General features: G+C 48.5%; 4 protein-coding genes across 6 annotated transcripts; 2 read left to right on the forward strand and 2 right to left on the reverse strand.

The window, feature by feature from the left end:
• Window positions 1–325: 325 nt before the first annotated feature.
• LOC119319420 (glycine-rich cell wall structural protein-like) lies at window positions 326–3,786 on the forward strand. Of its 2 annotated transcripts, XM_037593911.1 has the most exons (4): window positions 326–644; window positions 877–938; window positions 2,854–3,114; window positions 3,284–3,786. In XM_037593911.1, the coding sequence occupies exons 3-4, from the start codon at window positions 2,889–2,891 to the stop codon at window positions 3,544–3,546; spliced, it is 489 nt and encodes a 162-aa protein (XP_037449808.1). In that variant the 5' UTR covers window positions 326–644; window positions 877–938; window positions 2,854–2,888; the 3' UTR covers window positions 3,547–3,786. The 2 variants fall into 2 exon arrangements, with proteins under 2 accessions (XP_037449808.1, XP_037449802.1); XM_037593905.1 differs by lacking the exon at window positions 877–938 and having other exon boundaries at window positions 339–644.
• A 2,260-nt stretch (window positions 3,787–6,046) lies between these two features.
• On the forward strand, window positions 6,047–8,692 carry LOC119319409 (glycine-rich protein A3-like). Its single transcript, XM_037593897.1, has 3 exons — window positions 6,047–6,204; window positions 7,369–7,822; window positions 8,123–8,692. The coding sequence occupies exons 2-3, from the start codon at window positions 7,387–7,389 to the stop codon at window positions 8,413–8,415; spliced, it is 729 nt and encodes a 242-aa protein (XP_037449794.1). The 5' UTR covers window positions 6,047–6,204; window positions 7,369–7,386; the 3' UTR covers window positions 8,416–8,692.
• A 291-nt stretch (window positions 8,693–8,983) lies between these two features.
• Window positions 8,984–10,466, reverse strand: LOC119319438 (UPF0014 membrane protein STAR2-like). The gene is made up of 2 exons (XM_037593922.1): window positions 9,809–10,466; window positions 8,984–9,541 (listed from the first exon to the last, which is right to left on the reverse strand). The coding sequence occupies exons 1-2, from the start codon at window positions 10,322–10,324 to the stop codon at window positions 9,230–9,232; spliced, it is 828 nt and encodes a 275-aa protein (XP_037449819.1). The 5' UTR covers window positions 10,325–10,466; the 3' UTR covers window positions 8,984–9,229.
• Window positions 10,467–10,743: 277 nt separating this feature from the next.
• Window positions 10,744–12,860, reverse strand: LOC119319447. Of its 2 annotated transcripts, none has more exons than XM_037593935.1 (2): window positions 12,703–12,860; window positions 10,744–11,158 (listed from the first exon to the last, which is right to left on the reverse strand). In XM_037593935.1, the coding sequence occupies exon 2, from the start codon at window positions 11,151–11,153 to the stop codon at window positions 10,977–10,979; it is 177 nt and encodes a 58-aa protein (XP_037449832.1). In that variant the 5' UTR covers window positions 11,154–11,158; window positions 12,703–12,860; the 3' UTR covers window positions 10,744–10,976. The 2 variants fall into 2 exon arrangements, with proteins under 2 accessions (XP_037449832.1, XP_037449828.1); XM_037593931.1 differs by having other exon boundaries at window positions 10,744–11,163; window positions 12,703–12,829.
• Between the last annotated feature and the right edge of the window lie 3,855 nt (window positions 12,861–16,715).

The following is a 16,715-nucleotide window of genomic DNA, read 5'->3' on the forward strand; positions in this document are numbered from 1 at the left end:
AGTGGTCACTGGCGAAGGGTGGGTGGACGTTGGGCCGGAGTGTCCGCCAGGGGGGAGAGCAAAGTTGTGTCAAGCGTGCTATTTTCAAAGGTTACCTTGTACTATCAGACATGTCGTTTCGTTATGGAATGGAGCCGGGGCTAGAGCCCTTTTCCTCTAATAAAAATGGAGCAAGGCCATGGGATGCTGATGCTCACCAGCTTCACAGGATACTGAGCAGGCAGCTCCTGATGCCGCGATTCTGATGGAGCAAGTCTTGATGCGCCAAACGACGGCCAAATCGATCGCCCGGCGCGGCGCGGTCGAGGCCGGCATTCCGTCGAACAGAGCGCGGGCGCCCGCCTACTCTCTCCCCGACGGCGAAACCTTCCAGTCCCTGTTCCCCTCGACGGCTACGCGCTCGGCCGAGGCAGAGGCCCCCACGCGGCAGGGGCGCTTCTGGCGTGGCGCCCCGAGCCGCGGCCACCTGCCTGCCCGGATTCCATCGCCCCACCTCAGTGCTCGCGCGCGCGGCGCGAGTGCGGCGCGAATCCGATCCCCCCGTATAAGAAGAGGCGGGGGTGAGTGGGCGGATGGGAACGCGGCCCGGCTCGCGAAACCGAATCCTCCCTCCTCCTCCTCCTCCGGGAACTGCTTCGGAATCGGTATCACTAATCCCATCCCATCTCCATTTCTGTAGAGTTTCGTTTCGATTTCTCTTTTCCCCTTGCTTGATCTCTGCGGGCTCGTTCATGATCTGGTTCTCACGAATTTGTTTGGCTCGTCGATGGCTTAATTCGTGAACTGCGATCCTTGTTCACCGTGGATTTCCTCATCTGCGCGTCGAATTTCAGATTGAATAATGATAGGTCATCAGTAGGGAATTATATGTGGCAGGTTCATCCGGTGTTGAGCAGACGTTCTGAAACTAAGAGAGATTGCCTGTGACTGGTGTCGAGGTACGCGGGCTATTGCCGCTAAGATCAAAGAGCTTAGCCAAGCTTACTCGCAGCCACCTCTTACAATTCGAATGAATCCATTTTTAAATTTGTCACCTGCGTCAAAATTTCAAACTGATTAAAGAACTGTAATTCTTTAGCATCTACAGGTGATGATGAGGGATACGGGAGAAGTTTACATCCCAGGACGGATATAGCATGCTGATCCGTTTATCTCCGGCGTTTACAGTAGATTCTACCTATATAATTTGTCTTTGCTTCTCTAAGTTTTTGGTTTTTTGAGAAAAATGGAGCTGTGCCAATCAATTAAAATAAATTCGGTGTAACAAACTGTGAGCTTTTTTTTAACAGAAAATTGCCAACATGTGCTAGCCATGTTTCGAAGATGAACATCCGATAGCTAGCTAACCAGTTCGGGACTCGGGAGAAACCCTCGCCTTCTCCTTTTGTGCACACTTTGTATTCACCATCTGCACCTTCCTAACAACCACAACAGTGCATCACATAGTAACTTTTCAAAATTGTCTCAGATACTATCATCAAAATTTGTCTTGGAACCTCGAGTTTCTTTTGGGGGGGCAAAGGAACCTACAAGTAGAGGCGTCTTTTTTGTTTATCTTTTGCTACCTGTTTGGCTTAGACCCTATTTGTTTTCTTGCCACGGGATATTGTCTGTCTGTTCCAATATCTTTTGACAGTGGAACCTGGCCTTGCATAAGGGTCGTATGGAGAAAAAAAAGTAGAAGACGCCTAAAGCAAGACTAGGTTTGGGATTCCTGGCCTCCCTGCTCTCCCAACCTTCATAGTGATCTTGATAAACGAAAACTCAAATAAAGTTTGGGAGAACAGGGAGACGTGGGACTCCTACTCACCCCTGTATGCCGCAATATACCATCTTGGTTTGGGATTAGCAGCATGCTGATCATATAGAGTTGTATGCTTACTCAAATACATGAATCTTCTTAGCCATGACTACTAAACCGTGAGAGGCACGACGACACGAGCAGTCAAACAATGTCGCACTGCATAAAGCTCGTGCATTTGGTTGGAATAAGAAATGCTACAGCTGTACAGACCTGTGCTACGCGGCTAGCCAAGTCAGGAGGAGATCGAGAACTTACTCTAGTAAAGATTTGTCGTACCCAGAATAAAGTTGCAGATTTCTTAGCTAAACTATCTAGGATGGGACACCAGACCGATTTGTGATTACAGGATGATCCGGACCACATTGCGGACTTATCAGCTGCAGATTGTAACCTTGTTAGTTGATCAATCAAGTATCGATTGTTTGTGCAAAAAAGTCAGTTTAGCCCAAGATTTTTTTTTTCAAAAATTGTGCAGCTAGCCCATCCTCTCATCCTTAATCCACCTACAAATGACACTCCTTTCACATATATCCTGGGAAGTGGGAACATATGATTGAAATGGAGGCCATCCAAGACTGGAGCACATGCTCCATGGTCTAAAACTCGGTGCTCGGGAAGCTCTCATAGTTAACTTATCACCATAATCCACCTCCAAGGAAGAACATATTTAGGTTTAAGCACAAAGAGAAGCGACTCATCCTAGCCATCGCCCCGAATTAGGACCCACACCACTACGTTATCTCCTCTCTCCACCCACATGGGTCCAAGTTCTAGAGATTGTATGGGTTCACAACTTCACATGGCCTTGTGGCCCTTGTCACATATTGGTAAAGCTAGTATGTCTTTAGGCACCAAATAGCAACTTGATATACAATGATTGCAAAAGCTACTATGTCTTTGAGCTGGCATAATGTTTCAGATTGTACATCAATGGTTATACAATTCATACATGTTACACAATCTAATATATATAATTTTTCTCTATGTAATATTTATTTTCTCTCAATATAATTTGCTAAGGATAAATACTTACTTTCACATTTTCTTAGAGATTCATCCTTGCCGGTAGGTCGGCAACGCAACCATGGAAGAAGGGAAAGACAAGAATAACACCACCGAGAAGGGGCTGTTCTCAAACATGATGCATGGGTATCCACCTCATGGAGGATATGGATACCCTCCTCAAGGTTACCCGCCACCAGGGGTCCCCTACCCTGCTCCCGGGGCGTATCCTCCTCCACCGCAATATGGGTACCCTCAGCCGGGTGGCTACCCACCTCACGGTGGATATCCCCCCGTCGGCTACCCTGGTATGCATTGCTCGTTGATCAGTTATACATAATGCACGTCCTAATAGTGTCGTGTCTGCGGAGTTAATTTGCTCAGTTGGACCTCATTGATATGAACAACACTGTAATTGATCTTTCAGTTATTAGCTCGGATTTATTTATGTCATCACTTCTTGATAATCTGTTTCAGGCTACGGGGGTGGCCACGGAGGCCATGGCTATGGCGGCGGGCACATGGGCTACGGAGGCGGCTACAACGGCGGCGGCCATGCTCTCGGGCACCACCATGGAGGCCACGGCTACGGCCATTATGGTCACGGAGGCCATGGCTACGGGCACCACGGTCCCGGACACTACCACGGCGGGCACGGCTGGGGGCACCATGGCCATGGATATCACCACCACCACCACCACGGCAAGCACGGTTACGGCAAGTTCAAGAAGTGCAAGTGATTTGCGTCCGCACACGGTGATTGCGCCTCATCAACTATCTTAAGTAAGCTTGGTTCCAGAAATACTCGCGCGGCTGGGAAGAGCGCTAGCATGTCTCCCGTGAGACTGATGATGCAATGCACCTGTACTGTTACTGGATACACCACATAATTTGGTGCTCCAGATAATAAGGTCTGCTAATAAGTAGCGGAATCACATACCAGTCATTTGCTGCAGTTCAGATGTTCTCTTTTGTCCACACATGGATGTGCTTGCTCTTGGCTAGCTAGATATCATGCCCGATCAGATCAGTGGTCAGTCCATGCCCCTAGTACACACGTCATGTGAAGGCCGGCGCCTGGGTGCGACCGTGGTGATCATCCTGCGCAGTTGCACGGCGCAAGGTCGGCGTTCATCATGTAGTGGCAGGCTGGCAGCCGCTGGGGAGGCGAGCTCCGGAGCTCCGGCGAGCAGCTACCCCCTCCCTCCCTGCCGTGCCGTGCCGTGCCAAGCTCAAGCGAGAACAAAGAGAGGTGGTCGACAAGGTGGCTGGCCGTGTGGAACCATGGCAAGATTGTTGTTGGCCTCGGGAAGTAGGCTGGTTCTTATAAACGACCGCCTCACCAACATCCCAATGTTTATCATGGGATTCTACCTGTTACAGTACAAGATAGCATTCATGACAAATTGGATAGGGTGCGATTCAGTTTTTTTGTTCTATAGAAGTAAAGAGCAAGGCAAGCATAAATACCATATGATCAAGTGGGAGGCTATATGTTCTCCAAAAGAAAAGGGTGGCCTTGGTGTGATAAACACCAAAAATTATGAATTGGTGCCTTATCTCAAAGTGGGCATGGAAAATTCTAGTTGGGCAAGGTGGACTTTGGCTGGAAATAATCAAAGCAAAGTACTTATCGAAAGAGGTAATGGACTTCCGCCCAAATGCCAAACTATCCCAATTTGCCAAAGGGGTGCGAAAGGTGCAACCACTGCTCTGCTTGGGTGCTGGATTCCATATGAATAACCAAAGAGTAGAGCTCTTCTGTTTAGATAAATGGTGTGGCGAGAGGGCTCTTAGCGAATCAAACCCTAGTTTGTTCGCCATATCGGAGCTCCCCGAGGCTAAAGTGGTGGACGTATGGGTGAAAAATCGGTGGGATCCTAGATTTCATTGATCTATCGGAGTCAACGAAGCGCACGAATGGAAGAATCTATGTCGCGAGATTGCCGATCATAGGGTCACTACTAGGAGGGATGTAGTCACTTGGACCTTGGACCCTTCGAGCAACTTTTGTACTGGATCCCTTTACAGGGCAATTTTCCGAGTTGCTACTCCATGTGAGTATGTGACTTAGTGGGATTTGGAAGACGAAAATCCCATCAAAAATATATATATTTTGCTTCAGCAAGTGGGCAGAATAGATTTTCAAGTAGGGATCAAGTTAAGAAATACCATGATCCTGGGGATGGTAAATGTGTGTGGTGCGGCAAGGACGAGACGTGCGCCCATATCATCTTCCGATGCATTGTCGCAAGATTTGGGTGGAGTGTTCTTCGTGAGGCCACTTGGTGTACATGGAATCCTAGTAACTTCTCGGATGTATATCGACCGGCTGATCAAAAGTACGAGTGTCCAAGACCGTAGGTTCGCATGGATAGGGTTTGTGGCGTTGGCCTGGTTCCCTATGGGCTACTCGCAATAAAACTCTTATGGACGGCAAACTATTTCACCATCCGACCGACTTTAATGTACAAACTGGTGATCCTTTTACAGCTATATGAAAGCTTCTGACGAAACCAAGGGATCGAGGGAAGGTGGAGCATCCTTCGTGTAGGGTTCTTTGAGCTTTCGCAGAAGGGATGGCAGTAGGCTACCGGGCAGGGAGCCGCCCTGTCTTGGAGCTTGCTGATCTACGTCTGGGTCATCATTTTCCGTGCTGCGTCGCTGGTTTGGGTCATGTGCGCTAGTTCCTTTATCTTGTTTCCATTCAGCATTTTTCCGCATCTTGCTATGCTTGTAAGGGTCTCGTTCTAAGGTCAGGCATGCGCCTCCGCTAAAAAAAAAAAAAACTGAGGGTTTGGGTTGAAGTCTCTGGCCCAATACTTTTGGACTCGTCAGCCCGTCGCTGCCTGGGCGGTGGACCGAATCCAGGCCCAGCCGGAAAAGCGACAACACGCCACGCGCCGGCTCGTCGTCGTTTCAACGCGCACACGAATATCTCCCATTCAACTCAAAAATAAAAAAAGAACCGAATATCTCCCCTGAGCAAAGCAACGTGGGGTTCCTTCGCCGCGTTGCTTTCTTGCTCGCCCCCACGACGGACGACGCGCTTCGGCCGCGGCTGCCTCGAGCGAAGGAGCCTCGGCCCCCACCTGTCATCGTCCCGGCATTCCAAGGTCAGTCCTATCCATCCATCCACCCACGAATAATAACTCCGTGCCGCGGGACCCACCCAGGATTCGGTGCGCGGGCGAGGAGGAAGGTGCCAACGCCTGCGAGCCGGAACGGAAGCGCGTACACGAGCCCACCGGCCCCTATATAAAATCCCCCAGCACACACAGGAGCCCAAATATCCACGGAGCGCACGGAGGAGATCGTCGTCATCCGCCAAACCAGATCGGCTGCTTCTTCTTCTTCTTCAACTTCGCAGAATCGTCGGCGGTCGTCTCTTCCTCTAGGTACGCGCGCCTCCTCATCCATTCCATGCTCCTTCTACAGCCCTGCGAATCCGCGGCCCCAAGTAGTAGATCGTGGTAAAATTTACTGGAGGGGATTTTTTTGTTTTGCTCTGTTCGACGAACTGGCTGGGGGATTTTAGGCCGTCGGAAGGGGATCGGCCACGGGTTTGGCCCCGCGGGATCTGGTTGGTTGGCTGGTTGGTTGCCGTGAGAAAACCCTAGTTCGTCGTTGTGGTAGGGTAGGGGGCCCCCAAATTAGCCCTTCATGTGTGACAAGTCATGCCCGAGGGCCGAGGGTTTTCGTCGGTTGGATCGATCGATGCGGCTCTTCGTAGATCGGTCATGGGGTTAATTAGCCAGTGTTGTTATGGAATTAGGTGTCAGGATGCGTAATAAGGCTAAAATATGGCGCTACTTGCACTTGGTTTGGTTCAGAGAACCCGAAAATTCTCCCCGATTGGTTAATCAATCATGTATGTGCGCCCTTCATGTTTGATTAGTACATGCATGTTTCACCTGTCCTGTATGGATAGATTGCTGCTTGTTAGGCACGATGGTGCGTGGACATGGTTTGGTCACATGGAAATTGGGATGGGAATTGGGTAGGCAGGTCGGCACGAATGGTTGGCTGTTGCTGCCCTGTTTATTTTAGTCAGAGGATCATGTCTGATCAGCGGCGGAGCCAGCTCGGCCGGTGAGACGGGGCAAAGTCCAAGACGCTCCTGCCCGCCGGTTGTTTGCCCATGCAAAATGATGCTTGGCTCTTCATTAATTACTAATGATCAAAGAAGAATGCATGGCACAGCCCGGGCAGCTGCCCCGGCTAGCCGGGAGGTGGCTCCGCCACTGTGTCTGATTGCTTGCACGCAGCACTCACTCAAGCATATGGTTCTTTTACCAAGTCAAATGTTCTGAAAGGAGAACAATTAGTTCTGCTCTAGCTGGCATAATAAACACATCAATGTGGTGGTGCTATCGGCCCTCTATACCGACAAGAACATATATTAGCACCTGTTACATACAGTACATCATGTGTTTAGTGGAATTTCATGTGCTTAAAGACAGCAAGATTTCTGTCCTGTAATTCGAGTACTATGCTTGGGGGGACAGCAACATTTCTCTATATATCGTGTACTAACATTTGTCTGATCATGATATGTGCAGTTAGATCCTTCGAGAGCAATGGGAGGAGGCAATGATGGTCATGGGTACCCACCCGGTGGCCAGGGGGGATACCCTCCGGCAGGGTACCCGCCGCAGCAGGGAGGTTACCCTCCACAGCAAGGAGGTTACCCTCCACAGCAAGGATACCCGCCTGCACCTGGAGCTTACCCACCTGCACCTGGGGCATACCCTCCTGCACCTGGGGCGTACCCTCCTGCACCTGGAGCGGGAGGCCCTGACGGGGAGAAGGGGCTCCTCTCCAACATCATGCATGGTGTTGCCGGTGCTCATGGTGGTGGTCATGGCTACCCATCTGGTGGCCACGGGTACCCCCCGCAGCAGCATGGATACCCTCAGCAAGGCTACCCTCCTCAGCATGGCTACCCACCGCAGCAGCATGGCTACCCTCCACAGCAGCATGGCTACCCCCCTGCTGGCTACCCTGGCTCATCTGGTATATACCACTCCCTTGTTTTCCAGTCATTGATATTGATAAGGATCTGTGCAAAGCCATCATAGCACCCTTTCTGTTAGCAACATTTACATTTCCACGATTGATATGCATTTATATGTGTACTATGTGTTGGATTGATATGCATTTAGATGTGTAGTATGCGCTGCATCTTCAACAGCCTGCAATTTCAGTCTAGTATATGAGTGGTGGTTTATCTTGATGTTAACGAGCCCCAAGTTCGGTTGTATCGAACTTGTGTCATTCTTCAGCATCCATCCTCATCGGATATTGTTTTTGCAGGTCACAGTGGTAGCCATGGAGGAGGAGGCATGGGCATGGGTGGCATGCTGGCTGGAGGAGCAGCAGCTGCTGCCGCCGCTTACGGAGCACACAAGCTTTCTCACGGCGGCCACGGTGGAGGTGGACACATGATGGGAGGCATGATGGGCGGCCACGGAGGCTACGGCGGCGGGTACGGCCACCACGGCGGCAAGTTCAAGCACGGGAAGCACGGCCACGGCAAGTTCAAGCACGGCAAGCATGGGAAGCACGGCATGTTCGGCGGCGGCGGCAAGTTCAAGAAGTGGAAGTAATGCTGCTAGCTGGTAGCTTCACCATGGCTGATGAATCAAAAAAAAAAGAAACCCTAAACTCTTCGTGTAGGCTTCCGGAACTTGGTTTGGTCAGGGAAAGCCTTTGAGATGTATCTAAGCAGGGTGTGGTGTGGTTGCTGCTCGATCTCGTAGAGCTTCCTTACTTTGCTCTATATGATTTGGCACTCTAGTTTGCGTCTGTGACAAGATATGACTTGCTCTAATAAGTACCTGAATTCTGTCTGGTGCTATGCTTACCCTGTGCTGGTGCTGTTCATATGTCGTTGTTTTTTCTGAGGCATCTTGTTCTCTGAACTGGTGTTGTGTTTGCTTTGCTGGTGCAATTGCTCCTCCTGACCAAAAACATGTGACAGTTTTGTTGTGACTAAACCCAAAAGTGTGGGCAAGCAAAACCTCACCAACATTTTAGAGCACTCTGTTACAAACTTGTTTTGATCCTGTAAAGAACATATTGAACTGTTCGATGCCACATTGTGTTTGAGAGCGGTAATCTTGCACAGCGGTGTTACAATCGGTTTCAGAGCAGCATTGATATCTAGACGCACTGTGTTTTTTCTTAGGAGTGGCGCGATCATCCTCCTGACTTCTTAATCCCCTCTCTTGTAGAGGATATTGATACTGTTTAATAAATGTCGCCGAGGTTAAAAAATGGCTCAAGCCCAGAATTGACGGACGGAATTCTGCATGAAAACATGTGGCCTCAGCCCAAACGACTTTGAAGTACAGAAAAACAAAATTATTTGTCATTGTCATTGTCACACAGAAAACAGAACGGTTGCTTGTCTGGCCATGTCTAGTCGGCGAAGACGGAGTTGTCGATCTGGAAGGCCTTGGTGAAGAAGGCCGGCCAGCAGAGGTAGGTGGAGAGGATGCTGCTGACGGTGGACGCCCCCATGAGCATGTTCATCACCACGATCTGCAGCTGGATGGCCTCCAGCGGCGACGCGCCGCCCATGATGAGCCCCGTCATGGCCCCCGGCAGCGCGATCAGCCCCACCGTCTTGGCGTTGTCGATCACCGGCGACAGCGCGATCACCAGCGACCGCCGCACCTGCTGCACCGTCGCCTGCCGCGGCGTCGCCCCCAGCGCCAGCGCCGTCTCCACCTGCAACGAAATGATCAGAAAAATGAAATGTTTGAATTTGTTTTAAATGTCGAAAAAGGCTGCGTAGTCGTGCAGACCACGATCATGTACTTTAAACTGAAAGAAATAATATTACACACACCTTGAGCGAATGCAGAATGGCATGGCGTAAAAGATATACTTGTTAACCTTTTCTAACAAAGCTATGAACAATGCAAGATGACGGCGAGTCACTAGGCAAAGTGAATCGGCATACAATTTGATTCATTTTCATGGAAGAAGACTTACGAGGCTCCGCTGCGTCTTGACGTCCTCGTGGAGCTTCTTCATGGTGACGCCGGTGACGGTCATGGCGTTGCCGACCATCATGCCGGCCACGGGGATGATGTAGCGGGGCGTGAAGGGGAACACGCTGAGCACCACGAGCAGGAACATGGTGACGGCGGTGCCGGCGAGGATGGACACGCCGGCGATGTACCCGCCGCGCGGGACCTGCCTGGCGCGGCGGCCCGCGGTGTAGCCGGCGACGGTGACCATGAAGAGGTAGGCGAGCAGGATCCAGAGCGGGCTGCTCTGGGTGAAGATGAAGTGGAGCACGAAGCCGATGACGGAGAGCTGCAGGAAGGAGCGCGCGATGGCGTAGAGCATCTCCGCCTCCACGCCCAGCCGCTGCGTGAAGCTCAGCGCCACCGCCATGGCCACCACGGCGGTCGCCGCCAGCGGCTTGAGCATGCCCATGGCGAAGTCGCGCCAGAACCCCGGCGCCCATGGGTCCACCTCCTGCGCCACGTGGAACGACGCCATCGTCGCCGTAAGAGAGCTGAGCTGAGTGAGCTCCGGCGAGGTCGCTTCTTGAGCTTTGAGCTTGGAGTTGAGAGCTGGGTGGGCAAGTGGGGGGAGGAACAAGCGAGAAAGGCGCTGAATGGGAGGGGTCTCGCTCTGCTTTGCGGCGTGGCGCTTGAGTGGGTGCTACGTGGTGGAGGGCGAGGCACCTTGGTGGAAGGTGGGACCCACCGCACAGTGAGTGCAGACTATGCACTGCCAGATGCAAAGACGAAAGAATCTAAAAGAAAAACTCGGCAGCAAAAAGTCCCAACAATTTCATGGCAAATTGCGGGAGAATCTAAGCTGACACCCTCACAAGAAAGCCATTGTACAAAACTTAACAACCTTGGCATAAACTAATGGAACAAATGCACAATAATTAGGATGCAAGTCAAACAAAAACGTCATGAATCACGCAGTCTAACAGGTCTTTCATCCATTCATTGGTTCATTCACAAACGTGCCGCCATCATCAACTATTTTCATCCCCAGGACAGAGTCTTAAGACGGAGAGGACAGAGTCATTGCTCAAATCATATATAGTGAACCTACTAAGTGATAGTAATAACAATTAGCATGCTAAGCGGTCGGTCATGCTCTCATGGATGGATTGGGTGGGGGAGCGGGCTGACTAAGCCTTGTTCTTGCTGCCATCCTCGGGCTTCTTGTAGGCATGGTCCAGCTCCTTGGCCTTGCCCATCAGGCCCTGCATGTAGTTCTTGATGTTGGGGACGTCGTAGTTCTGGGCGATGTAGATGCCGCCCGCCGCGCCGACCAGGAGCGAGAAGGTGCTCTGGATGAAACCCATTGGAGCTAGTAATGAAAACAGGAACGGAAGAGGATATACTGTCAAAGCACTGCTTACCAATATGACAATCTCATCTATATATGCAAATTCGTCTATGAAACATATGAAGACTGTCCAGCGAATTCCATCTATTTGTAGGTAGATCATCAAACCAAAGTGAATTGAGAAAGGGGCAAGGGCAAACTTTGGCAGTTGGCAAGAACTGAAGGTTGTTTATTTTGGCTTTTTCTAGCAAGGTTCAACATATACAGATTTTTTTTAGGGATTTCTAACATATACAGATGGATCATATCATCTTATATAAAAAGCAATGAGCCCATAAAGCATAAACCAATAAGACCACAAAAGCTAAAAACTTGGTATCTAGCATGGACAAAACAATGGGCCATATTTGTCCTATGTACAGCTAAAAGAAAATTCAAGCATCTACAAAAGAGGTGTGAACTAAAAAGAATAAGTGCCAGCAGCAAACATGCCTATCAGAAGAAGTACAGCCTTACACCCTGATGCACGCAGCGTTTCACAGCATGCAGTAAATTGTTCATCAAATTCCTACCGATTCTAAATCCTAAATTCCCAATGATATTAGCGTGCTTACATTCTCATAACATCAGTATTAGTTAACCAAAATTCGACCTACAGAGTTCTAGTACAGTGAGTAACTCCCAATTCTTTTAATAGAAGCACAGTTAACAAGTAACAACAGAACTAGGGAGTCTAGGACAATGCCACCAGACAGAATTTGAAGGAAAAAGGAAGAACCTTCAAGCCACAATCATACATACAGTGGCTGATCTTATAAGCTATATTTAAATAAACATCAACTAAACTTGATAACAAGAAAAACTACAATCACATTGATACACACAGATCAATTCTTACACTAATTCTAACCAGATTTATAAGTACTCATGGACACCAGTTGCATCAGCGGCACAGCACTAGATTACACCACCTACCAAACCAGCCAAACAATCAAGCTAGAAATAGTTGGCTGAACCATGGCTAACCAAACTCCAACCTACAAAGTTAATCTGCACTGAAAGACTTTTACATCCTTTTTTTATGGTGACTTCTACATCCTTATAAACAGCACAGCACAATTGGAAAAAAAAAATACTAACAGCAATTGTCAGGGATTACAGTAGTTTTTTCTCAGATTTTTGTAGATGTCAAATCAGATTAATCACGACCTCAACTAAACTGGATTACAGGTACCGTGTTGAACTAATATCAATCTGCATTTATAGCTACTGAACTAGATTCAAGGGTATGACTAACCCTACCCCGATTTTAAGCTAAAAAAGAGAGTAAATTAGTCAGCTCGCAGATTGGACCAAGGGTAAGCCCCCGGTAACTACAAAGAGCTCGAAATCGACCACGACTAGCAGCAACTAGAGATCGCGAGCACCGACCGGCGATCGACCGCCTTTACCGGAGCCCCGGTCGGAGAACCTCGCAGGACCAACCGCCGAGCAAAACCAAGCCAGATTCAGCAGCGCGCCGCGGGGGGAGGAGGGGAGTGGGGAGGGAGGATCCGGATATTTACCTAGGACGGGCGGAGGAGGGGACGGATTCGAGCTCCGCGGAGGCGACGGGAGGAGGTCGGAAGCACCGGAGGCGATCGCCGAGGAAGGGGATTGGAAGGATTGTGGTTTGGGTTTGGTTGGCTTCGGCTTGCGTTCGCTCTTATTATGGCCCCCACCGGAGGGGGTTGCCGGACTTGCTGTCCAAGAAGAACTCGTTCCGTTCTGGGCCGGTATGTGCCCGGACTGGGATTTCCTCATCCGGCCGTGACTGCCTCAGACTCTCTCTTTTCTGTGTATGGATCTTCACGGCCCAAACTAGTACCCAGTAGTACTGGGCTGGGTCACCTTGGCCCAAATAATCCACTCTCTTTCCTGTATAGGGATCTTCACCGCCCAAAATAGTACCCTGCACTGGGCTGCGTAACCTTGGCCCAAACAAAAAGACAGGTCTTCTCTAATTTTTGTTTGTTCATGCTCCATAATCCATCGAGGATCTGATTTTCCTTTTTTATTATTATTATTAGCAGCTGAGGCTGCTTCTGCCGCTCACAATTCAAAAGTGTGTCATCCGATCTTCAAGGCTCGAAGGCTGCATTGTGAGCGGTAAAACACCTACTTTTTGCCGATGAGAGACTGTTGTTTTTCAAAGCAAATGAGGAGACTCTTATCAGGTACATGAGGTATTCGATATGCGTTGTTTGACTTTGAGGAATCGCATTAGCACATCTAAGTCCGCAATCTTCTTCAGCAATGGTGCCCTTATATCTCGCCTTTAGCGAGATGGGAGGAACCCATCGCTTAAGGGTGGCTCGAGTTGGGACGGCCCAGGCGCACGGGAACAACAACCTCGTTTTCTGGGTTTTTTTCATGCTTTTTGTTTTTGTTTTTTGCTTTTTTTCTTTTGTTTACACTTTCAAATATTCTAAATAAATCTTTACCTAATAATAAAGAGAATTGGTTTCTGTCGTACGTCGTCGAGCGTGATTTTGCATAAAAGTCCCTCGGTTTACATGAAATTAACCCGCAGTCCTAACTTAAGTGGATATCTGAGAAAACGTTTCATGTTTGCACAAAACACCCTGGCGTTCGGAGTATTGAACGCGCGGTCCGAGCAGATTTGTAAAAAAAAAGAACACAACACACGCACGGGCACTCCTCCTCTCCCTCTCGCCCACGCAGTCCTCGCCGCCGCCACCACCCACGCCGGCCGCTTCCGGCGAGCTCCGACGCCGCGCAGCACGCCCCCGAGCTCCCTATCATCCGCGCCTCCCTCCTCTCCGGCCAGATTTTCCTCTCCCGGCGTCTACCGCCTGCTCGCAACCCCACCCCCGTGGCTAGGGTTTTGTGCAGGGCTTCGCCGGTGTGTCTCCAGCGGCCGCAGGTTCGTCCCTCCTTCCTTCTTGGCCGGGATCCGCCACCCCTACATCTCATCTTCTCTTTATATCCTCTGTTGTAGATGCAGATGGAGCACACCATGGGATTTCCCCATCCACCACGGTCGCCGCCGTCAAGGGCAGGAAGGAACCCTAGCCAGCAGCACCTCCTCACCTCGGATGGCGCCTCTGCTGCACCAAGATAGGGCAATCAACCCCCATCTGCTCTCTATCTCTCGCATTTGTACAAGTCCATTTTTTGAACAAAATTCTGATACTATACCATTATGGGTAAGACAACAGGTGGAGATGTGGAGTGGCTGGTGTTCGGTGCAGGAGAAGATGATTGGCAATTTAGGACATAGGGAAAATGATAGAGGACAGGGCTCCATTGCTTAGATGCTATCGTATGCTGCTACTGATCTCTATAGAAAAAATGGGGATGCCTTTTTTTGTTTTTTAATTTCACAGTACTTAGTATATCCTAAATGGAATAAAGCTTGTGATGATAGCTTTTGTTGATAGCACGTCTCCTTTCCAGCATTCTGTAAGTTTGTTCAAAAATAAAATTGGACTTCCTTTATTAGCACATGAGTTCATGATTTTGAGAAGTTGTCCTGCAGATTTAGGGGAGTATGGTTATACTTTTGAGGGTTCAGATTGGGGTCTTGTTTTGATTTAAATTTGATGTGTTCTCAGGGTTTGGTATATGGAGTCAATTTGTTTGAGATTTACATGCAGAGATTTATGGAGGTGGAGTATTTGACTGGTCGGTCTCACTCTGTGCAGGTGTAGGTTGCAATCTGATTGAATTGAAGTAGCAGGGAGCTGCAAGGGCAAGTCGAAGATGAGTGTGATTCGGTTCAGTTTAGGCAATGAGAGCTGCATTATGGTCATGGCAGCTTGGCATTGACGTGGTTCTCAGTGAGTAATCCATACGGGAGATCACTGCCATTGTCTGCTTTGGTGGCAAGCAGTGGTTCATTTGCACTACAAGCGCTGTGAACTCCAGCATGAACCCAAAAAAATTCGAGTTTCTTTTAAGTTCTAATAGAATGTCTAGATTTCAGCTATCACACATGTCACTGGCCATAACATCCCAATTGAGCTCGTCGACCAGTTGCCCAACGCCGGCACTGCCAAGAACAAGGTGTATGCCATTCATCTCATCTCCTGTTGTTGAACTGTCTATTATGCAAATTATGGGCATGTTTTCTTGTGGGGTTCTTTTGCCTCAATGGTATTATTCTTCTGGAAGCTACGTTTGCAACTCTGAATTTTTATTTACTTCAGATATTTCAGAGTAAACACTGAATTGCAACATGGCAAAATTTAATACCTCGCAAACTTTGCAGATTTCGTTTCAATTTTGTAGTTCGGTTTGCTTGCCTGTGTATATGTGCGTGTATACTGAGAGGCAGGGAAATATTATTCTCTTCTAGCAGTTCTGTTTCTGTGACATCTGCTCCCCTCCACTCCATTTTTGATAGTCTGAAATCTGAATGTGAAAAGCAGATGGAGGTGATCAAGGGAAGCAGTCATGAGTGAGGTGTTTGAGGGCTACGAGCGCCACTAATGTGAAGTCTCAGACGCCTGCGCTCTTGTACTTGATTCGATTGTATGTATATTGATACTTCTTTTCACTGCCTTACATTTTGCCGTTAGGAAGTTATCAGCACTAGGCATGTGATTTTGACAGGTGGAGGCTTTATTTTGGTCTAGGTGAACATGTGATTTGGGGAAGCTCTGTAGATCCAGTTACATTGCAGACTTACCAGCTACACCATCTAAAAAACGGGCTGCTGATATAGGTATATTCCTACATGGCCTTGCCTCATATGAAGCTTTCTTAGATCAACTCTTCCATTGATCAATTTTACAAGTAGGTGCACTGTGTTTGTATACAACAATCTGAATGTGGGAGGTTTAACTATTTTATTGTATTGCAAAAATGGATCAAGATGTTTTCTTTTTCTGAATCATGAATGGTGGGCTAGAGCCCCACCTGGATCGAGTGTTTTGGAATCCGATAATTAGATAAATGACCACCATCCCCATTACCAACCATCTCAGTGTTATTTCCAGTTTCCTAATTAATGTATGAAAAAGAGGATCACAACCCAATGGAAAGTCCAGGGAACCTTTTCATTAAGGGAACTGTTCCAGGTTCATTCAAAAAATGGCACATAATGATTTACTTTCAGCAACCGTTTCATTAAGGATAACAGATTTGGACTCTGAGCTTTCCTCTGTGGCTGTTAATATCCCAGCACATCAGTTTTAGATTTACCACTAGGTCACTTTCCTATGCTGAGAGGATTTGTCATACCAAGAGGTTAAACGGAGAGACTTCCAGAGCATGGTCATGGTGTGAATCTGGTAGGAGCGGGACTTCCAAACTGAAAAGGTCAATGAATAATGTCGTAGTCCAGAACCAGCAATGCCTTTCATGCACATGTTTTACCTAGACTCTGCAATTACAATAAACAAGCCAATAGCATGGATTGATGATAATTGCAACTGCTTCTTTAAAGATTTATGTGCTTGACTAATAATTTCTAAATCATTTATGCATTTCTTTCATGGCACATCATGCAGCCAAACTATGAAACTGAGATATCACCAAAGAGAAAAGAGTAATCTACACTAATATTAGCTTA

The sequence above is a fragment of the Triticum dicoccoides genome, chromosome 1B (genome assembly GCF_002162155.2).
Source record: "Triticum dicoccoides isolate Atlit2015 ecotype Zavitan chromosome 1B, WEW_v2.0, whole genome shotgun sequence".
In the NCBI taxonomy this organism is placed as follows: domain Eukaryota; kingdom Viridiplantae; phylum Streptophyta; class Magnoliopsida; order Poales; family Poaceae; genus Triticum; species Triticum dicoccoides.